The following is a 12,213-nucleotide window of genomic DNA, read 5'->3' as shown; positions in this document are numbered from 1 at the left end:
ATATATAAGGCAAGAATGCTCTTTAATTCTGTAGTTTGAGAATTGGCTGAATAAGTTTATATTATATAATTAGCTTAGTATATATATATATAATTGTTTCTAAATTTATAAATATGTGTAACTTAAACTCTTGTTAGAATTAATTTTCAATTTTAAACTTCTTAGATATTAAAAAAAATATTTGCATGGAACAAAATTCCTTTTGCCAATGAAAATGAATACATAATACCAGATAATAAAAAAGGAATTTTTTATAAAATGATGTTACAGAAAAATTGAAAATTTGGTAGCTTAAAAAGTATAAAATAAAAAAAGATTTTAAGATGAATAGAAAATTAATTACTTTATGACAGAATCTTGTAAAAACACAGAAGGAAAAAATTGATGGGTGCATTAAGGCAGTAAGGATAAATGAATTAGATTGTAGAAAAAATAATAGATAAGTTAAAAACAGAAAATGAAGACAAATTAAGTAAGACTTCTTGCTATCAATGACAAGTTAGAAGAATGTGAAAAAATTTGTTTCTCTTTTTAATGAAATTATGTTTACATTTCTATAAAGAGAAGGCTAATTTTTTTAAAAATGATTTAGGAACATATTATTCCAGAGCTAGTTAACAAAAATGGCTGAACGACCACCTATCAATATCGATTATTTAATGATTTATACAGAAACCAAAGCATTCAATGAATTCTATTACAAATATCTCATCGCACAGAATCTATCAAATTTAATCAAATAAGTAAACACAAATCATCATCAACGAAAATAATTATGGAAAAAAGGATATACAAAATAAGTAAACTTATTAATACATATATTTTAACTAACATGTGCTAATAAAGACATATTTATTAATTAAAACAATAATAAAACAAATTAAAATTATGTAACCTGAATATTTATGAGTATAACTGTTTAATTCCAGTATCTATTAATATTCAGTAATTAGGATAAATTTTAATTCTGCACATACAAATCAACTTCACATAAATATATATTTTTATATATATTTAACAAAACCTATTTTTAATTATTGTAGATAAATTCTTGTAATATTGAGTGGTGTTAATATATCTATTTTTATATGGCAGTTATAATAAAATATATAACTGGGCGGAGCAGCAAAACTCGCATTACCTGTACAAAATAAACAAAAAACAATAGCTTAAAAAAAATCCTATTTAAAAAAAAATTATTTCTAAATTATGAATTCTATCCGTTAAGTTTATGAAACAAACACAAGTATATTAAAATATATAAACAAGAGGCATGTTTTTTAAGGACCATTTTCAATTTGCTACAATTAGATGTGGTGGAAATTGATTGCGCTAGTGTAGCATGTTTATTTATATCAATGATCATCTGTTTGCAACAATAGGTTAATATTATTTGTGTTAGATGCTGTGTATAGCCTGGCTGAAATGAGCGCTAAAATAAATAATCCTGCGAGTTGTGAAGTGCAATCAATAATATGTTATTTATTGGCAAAAAAAAAATCTGCTGCTGATAATCATAGTGAAATTATCAATGTTAATGGACCCAGTGTTATGTGCTAAGGTAAAATTCACCGATTGTGTCATTTGTTTCATGGAGGAAGAACGAATGTACACGATCAAGATTGTAGCAATCGCCCGACGGTCACAGATGAATCGACTGAAAATGTGAGTGCATAAGGGTAACTGTTTTTCAATTATCAATTGAATTTCCTTTTGTTTTGAAATGACAAATTTGACATTTTAACTGAAAAAACTTGGTTACAGAAGAAAGTTGTGTTCTAAACGAGTACCGAAAATGTTGACAGAAACACACTAAAAAAAACATCTTGCTGCAGCTCAAACATTTTTGAGATGCAAGGTGATGATTTATGGAAACACGTTGTGACTGGTGATGAAACGGATATCTTATTCAAATGTTGAGACAAATGCAATAGCGGCATTTATCATCCCTGAAGCCCAAAACGTTTAACGAGCAAGTTCAATGAAAAAGCTTATGGCTACGGTTTTTTGGGATGCTGAAGGGATATTGATGACTTAATTTCTTGAACGTGGAAGAACTGTTAATGTCGATACATAATGTGAGACGCTTTCAAAACAAACGGCTTAGGAAGCTAACTGACAGGATTTTGTTTCGCCACGATAATGCACGACCTTACTCGGTAGAACAAAACCACTGAACAACTGTTGTTGGGAAATCTTTGAACATCCGTCAAAGTCTGGTTCTTGCATTAAGTAATTATTACCCTTTTCTCCATTTAAAACAAGAGCTTGCATCGCAGAAGTTTGAAGATTATGAGGAATTTCAAAACAGAGTAATTAATTGGTTTAAATTGGAGGTTGGAGAATTCTTCAGTAATGGAATAATGAAGCTGGTAAGCTGATCTCAAAGATGAATTGCAGTGAATGGCGAATATGTAGAAAAAGAGTATATATATATATATATATACTATACATGTACATATTTTTACGTTTATTTTTTTATAATAACGTTTTTTCTATTTTGCTTATTTAAATTTCTATATCAAAATGGTCCTTACTTAAAAAACATGGATCGTATATGTATATATAGATAAAGAATAGTACTTTCAAAGTCATAACCTGGTAACCCTGTCATACATTTAAAACTGACAGATGACCAACTGATACAGCTATAATTCAATATTTCAATTCATAACCTGGTAACCCTGTCATACATTTAAAACTGACAGATGACCAACTGATACAGCTATAATTCAATATTTCAATTCATTCTGGTATATGTGAGTGGTAACATCAGACAGTTTTTAATTCTGAATACTGTTAAAAATTTTTGTTCATAATTCTATTATGTAAAAAAAAAAAAGGCTCTTAAATTATATAAAAATTCTAATTAATTTTTAATTTAGACAGTTTTAATCAAGAAATTAATTTTATAATATAAACATGTTTCAAACCAATGTTATTTTTCTAAAAATATTTATTTGATGAAATTCTTAATTTAATAAATGATACAGATAATGGATCTGTAATTTAATTAGATAAATAAGCTTGATAACGTTTATAGTAATAAAAGTCATGACTTTGTTAGGTTATACAACAATACATTACACAAATTAATTTGCTTGTTGACCTGAACTAATGTTTTTGCTTTCTTTTTTCTTCACTTCCTGTTCACCTTTACTAATATAATTAAACATATTAGTCGCATTAGGAAGGCTGCTACTATTCTTCTGTAATTTACAAGGTCATTTAATTATTAGAGACAATGGCAACCGTGGTAATGGTATTTAATAAAATAAACTAAATATCTGACATTCAAGTCGGCACCCCTGACAGAAAATATCAGTTGTTTGAAAAGAATTTTCTTTTCCTCTTTCGTTTATTTCAAAATGTCGGCTCTACTTGAAATGTGTAGAACAGCACGCTGCAATAAGATCTCAAGCTGTAAAACTGGCTGAAATTCACTCGTTAAAACAGTATTGTAAAACCATGCAAATTTTTTTCATTTGGCTTGAACTGCTTAAAACTGGCAGAACAAATATCACTGATTTTCAAAGTAATAAAAGCTGGGTGGAAGTTTCGACTGATGCTTTGTAAAATCACATTAAGGATTTTATTTGCAAGGAAAGATGCGTAAAAGTTCGGGAAATTGCTGAATTTGTAGTGTGAGTTTCGACAATGAATTCATGTCCAAAAAATAATACTTTTCATAGTTCATGACAACACTGATTATCATATTCATTTTAAAACTTACACATAAATAACCATACGGAGGCATTATAAGTTGTAAGTTACAGAAAAAAGTCAACAAAGTTAACCTTGAGCCTCACTCATACACCAGATTCTAAAAACATGGTAAAAAAATAATTTAAAAAAAAGTCTAAAATATAATAACAATTGCTCCACTCTCTTGGTTAACTGTGAAGTAATAAAACAAAAAGAATCATATGTAAAATATTAACTATTATGTAATTAACTATTTACCGCTATTTTAATCAAGGCCAACATCATCACAAGTATTATTTCCAGAAGATGGTGGAGGGGGTGGTGGGGAAGAAAATGGGTTAAATCCACCTAAACCCATTTGTCCAGCCATTTTACCATACTTAGTCTTTACTTTTTCCATAATGGCAATTATCTTTGGATTATCTTGATATTTAAGTATGTTTGATGGATTCATTGAAATATCTTCAAAAGCAGTGACCACTTCTGGATCCTGAAAATGAAAGAAAATTAACATTAAAATAAGCCCTAATTTGTTATAACTGTAAAACAATATAAACATTCTGTTTACATAGAAAATGTGGTAGATGTTTAAAATTATCATTTTAATTTCAGAAAGAGCAAAGCCATTCTTGTACTCATAATAATGTTAGAAAGTAAGTTTGAGAAGAATAAATTTGCATTTGATAACATAAATTGTATAAAATATTTAAGTATTAAGGAAAATTGGGCTTACAAGGGACGTTCAATAATTAATGAGACAAACTGATGTAGAAAAAAATGATTCATTCAATGACAATGAAACTTTTTGAGGGTCAAGTTGGCAACACATTTAGTCACTTTTCAATCATAATTAATTTAAACATAACCCCTCTTTTGTTGATTTCAGAATGTCAGCTTCGCTTGAAACTTGTCTGCCAAAAGAGCAATGTTCAGCGATAAGGTCTTTGCTACCAGGTGTGAAACTGACAGAAATTTACTCATGTTGAAACAGTATGGTGAAAAGTGTTTAAACTGCAGTAACATGGTTAAGTAGGTGGAACAGTTTAATTCAGGCAGAACAAGTGTGACTGATCTCCATCGCTCTGGAAGATCAGTTGAAGTTTCAACTACTGCGCTGCAAAATCACATAAATGATCTTATTTACGAAGACAGGCGGAGTCAAAAATACCCAAATTGCTAGTTTGTGTAATATTAGTGCTAGAATCACATATTCAATCATTTATGGCACGCTGAATTATTGCCAAATGTGTTTCAGATGGGTTCAAAAACAGCTGACTCAAGCCCCTAAAGTAATCTGGATTTGCAAATTTTCTGAGCTCAAAGAATGGTTTGAAGTGGAAGGTAACTTTTTATATCGTATAATAACCTGTGATGAAAAGTGGATATGCTATTTTGAGGCTGAATCTAAACAGCAGAATCTTAGATGGAAACATTCGGATTCATCCACCAAAGAGAATTCAAAACTCACGCATCAGCTGGTAAAGTGATGTTGACGATCTTCTGGGACTAATCAGGCCCAATTTTTAGTGTCTACATAGAAGAACAATATACTATGAACAGTGAGTACTATTCTAAAATGCTCCAACAGAAAGTGAGACCAGCGATAAGGCAAAAACATCAGAGCACTCTCTCAAAAGGTGCGATTCTCTTGCATGACAACACATGCCCTCACATCGTTCAGAGAAACACTTGAGAAGTTGGGTTTGTAGGTGTTGCCACATCCTCCTTACCGACAAGACCTCACCCCATCTGATTTTCACTGGTTCAGTTTGCTCAAAGACTTTTTATGCGGCAAGAAGTTCGACAACAAAGCGGTCAAAAAAGTGAATGGTTCAAACAGCAAGGTAAAGACTTCTACGCTGTGGGAATCAGAAAGCTCACAGAATAGTGGGACAAGTGTTTAAATGTTGCTGAAGACTATGTTGAAAAGTAGTGTAAGTTTCATTGTCATTGAATAAATTGTTTTTTCTCAACATCAATCTGTCTCATTAATTACTGAATGTCCCTCGTAAATTCAAAAAAGTTACTACAATCTGTTCAAAAATTTGTGGTATAAAAGAAGAGGATGAAAAGATAAGCTCTGTTACAAAAAGTAGTGAGATAAGAATTTCACCCTGTTGCTTTTCAACTTATTCCAGGAATAAAAATTAAATTAAATTAAATTTCACCAATATTGATTTTAAGGAACCTTCTCAAAGTGAAGTAACTACCCAAGGATAAGAAATAAATCGATGATCACATCATTCTTTGGGTAAAAAATAAAGATGAGTTAGAAAAATTACTAAATGACATGGATTAATTATATTACAGGAGAAACAAATTCATTTGAATTAAGATAAAAACAAAAGTAATAAAATATGATTGAAGGTAGTATTATAAAAAGGAAAAAAAAATTTAAGTAGGAGGATCACGATACAACATAAATTGAAGAATTTTATTACTATGATGACAAATTATAAAAGATGGATGAAATAAGGCAAATATCAAAATTGGATTGACTGGTAAATCAAGGAAAGATTTTATGCTGAAATGAAGTCTGCTGACCACAGACTGAAGAACTAGAAAGACCAAATTTAAAAAGAAGTTCTTGAAAATATCTGTGTAGAGTGTAATGCTTTAAGAAACAAAAAAAAACTAGAGACCTTTGAAATCTGTTGTTACAGGAAGAAGCTAAAAATTAATGTATCAATAAAAGTGAAAATTAAAAGATCTTAAAATATACTCGAGAGAAACAAAATTTATGGCAGAATTTGTAAGAGGTGAACCAGATTAGCAGGCCATATAAGACATAGGTCTTCATTCCTGCAGCCAGCTTCAAAGGCTTTCGTGGCTTGCAGACTCAAAAAATGATTTATAAAGATTTATATTATTTTATTAAATACTCGTATACTTATGTAATAACTTCAAAATAATAAAGATATATAAATTATTGGAGCACTTTTGTATTAACGGGGGGCAACTCAATTTTCCCTGTTTTGTGTAAGTTTTTTGTATATTAATTAAGTATTTAGTTTACATATCACTTTTGTTTTTAATAAGTTGTATATTTAATATTAATTAGTTAAGATTACGGAAGGAAGTGAGCATTAGGTTATGTTGATATCATATAAAGTTTAGTACACAGAATCGTTAGTTACATTACCATTAAATATACAACCTATTATAGTATCGGAAAATTAAATTACATTTAGCAGATCTTGCATATTCATCCATAATAATTTCAAAATTTATAAAACAGTAACAGTTTCAACAAATTCAAAATTCACAAATTATAAAAACAATTTACTTTAATGTAATAGTATGATTAAATATCAACTGAAGTTGCAGGATCCTGTAAAAAACGATTCTTGGAATTAATATGGCAAGTTTAACTTATTTATTTACTCTGTTTTGATGGTTTAAATTTTATTTAATACTATTTATAAATATATATATATATATATATATATAATTAAAATAATGTTTGTACAGGAGTGTGGTCCTTACAAGCAGTACAGGTTAGAAGAAATATTGGTTTGAGGATGAAAAAAAGACCCCTGTACGATATCTAGATTTAGTTAATTTAGTTACAGAGGGATGTGTGGAGGGAGAAAAGCGTGAAGGAATATAAAGATTGGAATATATACAAAACGAGATAACAAGGATGTAAGATATGCTGAAGTTAAACGAGTAGCACAGAATATAAAAGAATGAAGATGATCAAATCAATCAAATGACTGAAACTAAAAAAATAAATAGACAAATAAATATTACTCCTACTTTCATTGCCTCCAAGGACAAAAAAAAGGATTAAAATATTCTGAATATAATTTCAGTTATGATTATATGATTACCATGTGTACCATGAAGACATAAACAATTTTGATTTAGTATCACTTACACGTTCCCCCCACCGATTCTACTGAAACTTTACAGCTCTTTTAACGAAGGTTCTAAAAATGTTCTTTGAAAATTTCAACCTTCTAGGAATTGATTTATAGAAAAAAATTTAAAAAATGGTGGTTTTCAAATAAAAACAGCAATTTCAGATAAACTACATTTTTTATTCAATACAAAATAGCTGGTAAAAATGATTAAAAACAGACAATCAGAACTAGAATAATTAAAACCAGTTAATTACTCATGGTTATGACTAATTATTAAGTTGTTTTATTCAATTTGAACAGCTGTTTAACAATACATAGTTTTTAATCATTTTTACCAGCTATTTTGTAATGAATAAAAATGTGATTTATCCAAAACTGATGTTTTTATTTGAAAGCTGCCATTTTGTTTTTATAAATCCTAGAAGGTTAAAATTTTCACATAACATGTTTAGAACCTTTGTTAAAAGGGCTGTAAAGTTTCAATAAAATCAGTGGGGGCATAGGCGACAGATACTAAATGAAAAGCGCACATATCTCTTTGTGGGACATGCTGTATCCAACCTTCTTTTTTCCAGATCTCTGGACAAAGATTTTATATAGTTGTATATTTCACTTAAGCTTTAATTTTTATCAAATTTAAGTTTAAAATATGAGACCTCTTTTGTTCACCGACAGCTATTCTAATTGGTTTACGCAAAACATATTTTAAATCAACAAATTTCATTTGTCACATTTATCATATTTCCTTAGAATTTTCTGTTCATTACTTGAGAATCTTATTCTTATCTTAAAAATAAGTCTGTTTGTTCTAACTGCATTATTACAAATTCCTTTCAGATATCACTAATTTAACAAAATAATCCAAAGTATCTGATTTATTAGATGTGCTACTTGGTTCAAAAACAGAAACAAAAAGACAAAAGTACATCTTGATTCTTAAAAAAAGTGTTATTTTTTGAAAATAGTACCATTTATCCAAGACAACCAACCAGAAGGTTGAGTTGTTAGACATGTAAAATAATTTTTAGTGGTGAATTAAAGGTATAATTAATTTTTTTAAATTAATTATACCTTTAATAAGGTTACTTTACTTAAGTTTATTTCTATTTTACCAAAACATAAAGAATCTAAATTTAAGATTTTATATTTGGTATAACTGGCAATAATTGGTATCATTAAATTAAGTTGGAATGATTACAAAAAAAGATAAAAAAAAAATATTTTTTCCTCAACTTAAATAACGATATTTAAGGACCGAAATGGCTGTAATAATAAGCTATACATATAAAAATACTATTCTATTAATATCCATAACGTATTCTAAAAAGAACAATATTGTACACATTTTAGAAGAAATGGCTAACAAAATTAAACCCTCACAATCAATCCTTAATAAAATTAAAATTGATGTTTACCTTCTTGACTACATAGTTATACTGTTTACAAATACAAACAGAGTCACTAATTGTAATTGGTATGTACAGTAATTCGGTTACTAATAAGGTCAAATTTTTCATGTTTGGATTGCTCCAGATTTTAATGTTTCAGCTATTGTTTTGATTGATATCTTTAAATTTTATAGACATATTTTTATAAGATTTTATAAGATGACAAGGTGTGGTTTTTTGACACTGAATTTTGCATTTTATGTTGGACATATTAAAAACTCCTGGAGTTATAGTTCTACACCTGCTTTATCCTATTTCCCAGCTCAAATGATATATGATAGAACAAACTTTACTCCTTCATTTGGGTCTCAAAAATTATGTAGGGCTTCTTTTTATTAGAAGAGCTGAAATCCAACCAAAATCTTTTGCTAGCTGTAACTTGAAAAAAATCGTTTCCAGACTTATGCTGCTTATATGAACCTTTTTCATTATTTTCACCAGTAGAACATGTTCTGAAAGTTTCTTAATTTTTTTTTGTGAAACATCCTGTTTAAGAGAACTTTGCTGTAGTTTAATTCTGTCTGCTACTTAAGTTTTTTACTAACACAAATGAATAATATAGAATAAAACATGTTTCTGTTAAATACTTGGTAACAAATTTAAACATTATATCAATTTCTTTCACAGAATTAATATCGAACAAATACGTTTTGTGTTCAATTTGTATTTTTATAAGTTAAACTCACAGTTGTAACCCTCAATTCTAATAAGAATACAAGTTTCAGACAAAATTCAATGCGATTACAGGCAGATGTACCATCATGTATCTCAAATAAACTATTCATGATGACATAAATATGCTACATCAATGACATTTACTTCAAATTATACTGACAATCTAAACAAACATTAATAAATCATCTCAATCTGCAAGCTAAATATTTGTTGGCACCACACTCTCCAACAATTAAATAAGATGACTAAAGTGACAATAGAGCAGAGATTTTTTAATATAATAAAAATAATTATTCATAGCTATTAGCAAACTTTATTAAAATGTGTACTTGTACATTAGCTATAAGCTCATATACATGTTGGAGTTCTATTGCTGAATACCGGTCTCTGACTATATTATTCATCATCATCAAAACTAATTTAATGGCTAAAAAAAGGTGGAGGCAGAAACATGGTTAAAGGCTAGACTGCAAAATAAAAATTAAATTTAAAGGGTAAATAAAATATTTGTGAATTAATACAGGTTTTCATTTAACAGATATAATTTCAATGGATAATCTTTGAAACTTAACTAATTTCTTTAAAAAAATTCAGGTCAACAAACTAGAGTTCAAATTATTAAATGCAAGTCAAAAAAAATATTAACATGAAAAAAATTCTAAAGAATTCCACATCTACGAATACATGAACTTTTCATTTTTACTGATGTAATGTATAAGCCATCAAAATGATTGATAATTATTTTTACACATCTTGTATTAGAGGGATTTCATATATATACAAACATACACACTCACAAAACAGTAATTTGGATTTTCCAACTTCTACAATATTTATTTATTTACACTAGATGAAAGCGCACAGGTTTGGAATATCTCAAAACATGTAATTAACTTATTAAATTTAGAATATGATCTATATAACAAATATAGGCAACAAAATAATAGAAAATAACAAAAAAAATTACATATATAAACCAAAAATAATAAATGAACAGCAGCATTCAAACAACTTAAAAAAATTACCAAAAATAATTATGAATAATAGATAGATAACAACTCTAACTAAAACCATGTACATAAGGGAATGAAAAAAAAAATCTTTGCTACAGAGAGGAATTTATTTTGATATTCTTTAACTGAATCGGTAAAAATATCAAGATGTTTGGAGTATTTGTTATTATATAACTATAGAATCCTGTTTACTGATGAAAAACAATTCCTGTTACAAAACAGGATGACAGTAAATAGAATAAGATTGCTGTCTTCTAGTATCCAAGGAACATATTAAAAAGGTTGCTTTAGTAAGTTACAGCAAATCTAGAAAGTATTAAAATGCATAAAATATACATAAATGACATTAATTAACATCTAATCCTTCCTTACCAAAAGAATATTATCTAAATCTCTTGCACAACATCAGAAACTTTTGTGGACAAGTATGATGAGAACTTCTATAAAATATTTTTTAAGAGTTTTATTCTAAATCCTTCCATGCTTATTTAGTTACAGAATTATTAAAGGATTCCGTAGAAGGCCAGAATATCCCACAATACTTTGAACAACTGATTTGTATAAAAACACCAACATAAACCATGATTAAGGAATGCACACGAAAAACAAAATCAAGTGATTGTTTGGCCCAACTCAAGATATGATCAACTAACATATGATGTGGCAGGTGGCTGTTAAATAAAAAAAAAAAAACCCCAGATTTTTCTTAATACTTTATAGGTTAATTAAAAAAACTGATTGTATGGGAATTCTAGGACGTTTAATACAATACAATCGTGACATCTGTAATAGATAGCTCTGGAAAAATGAAAACCCATATAATCTGGAAAATTACAGCCGAAGTGTGAAGTGTAAAAATATGTGATTGTATCACTTAAATACGTGTGAATGTAAAAAAAATGCATAGATTATTTGATGTTTTGTAATGCATGAACTTATAGTAAATAAATTAAAATTTACTTCAACATTGATTTTGAAAGTGAGGCCTATAAAATAGCAATTATGTCCAAAGTACTGTCATTATAGTACTTAAATTGCTTTGAAAAAAGGATGAATGAGTTTATTACACTATAGGGCACAAACGGATTAAGCTTGCACTGGGTGAACAACTTAAAACTGAACTACTACAGACTAAATGCAATTTCAACACGTAATATTTTATGAAAATATTGCTGTTCCACAGTGTTATTATTACAAAGTTAAATATTTCCAAAAACCTACCGGGCCTGTGCTGCTAGACAGCATTATTATTATTATAAAATAATGTTATATATTTTTAAAAATCTGTTAAGAACTTATTTCGTTAACATGTCTCAGCCACAACCCCCTTGTTTTTCTCTTTCCTTTCCTACCACATGTAAAATACATGGTCAAAACCTATTTCCAGTCCATCCAGAAATTTTACTGGATGATCAGGCTGATTTTTTATTCTGCTCAGAACAGCTCACAGATATGTCATCACGCATTGATAAACCTTCAAAGTGATTTACCTCAGGAAGTCTCAAT

The 12,213-nt window shown here is 28.5% G+C and overlaps 1 protein-coding gene across 1 annotated transcript in view; it reads right to left on the bottom strand.

The window, feature by feature from the left end:
* Window positions 1-860: 860 nt before the first annotated feature.
* The window catches only part of LOC142332366 (putative protein FAM10A4), a 130,953-nt gene continuing 119,600 nt past the window's right edge, over window positions 861-12,213 (bottom strand). The window contains exons 6-7 of the mRNA XM_075378774.1: window positions 3,964-4,195; window positions 861-1,141 (exon numbers count right to left, since the gene is read on the bottom strand). Coding sequence (XP_075234889.1) covers window positions 3,971-4,195 — 225 coding nt within the window. The 3' untranslated portion in view covers window positions 861-1,141; window positions 3,964-3,970. The remainder of the gene's footprint in view (window positions 1,142-3,963; window positions 4,196-12,213) is intronic.

The sequence above is a fragment of the Lycorma delicatula genome, chromosome 11 (genome assembly GCF_047948215.1).
Source record: "Lycorma delicatula isolate Av1 chromosome 11, ASM4794821v1, whole genome shotgun sequence".
Lineage (NCBI taxonomy): Eukaryota > Metazoa > Arthropoda > Insecta > Hemiptera > Fulgoridae > Lycorma > Lycorma delicatula.
The sequence above is the reverse complement of the archived record's forward strand: the minus strand, read 5'-3'. Positions and strand labels throughout refer to the sequence as shown.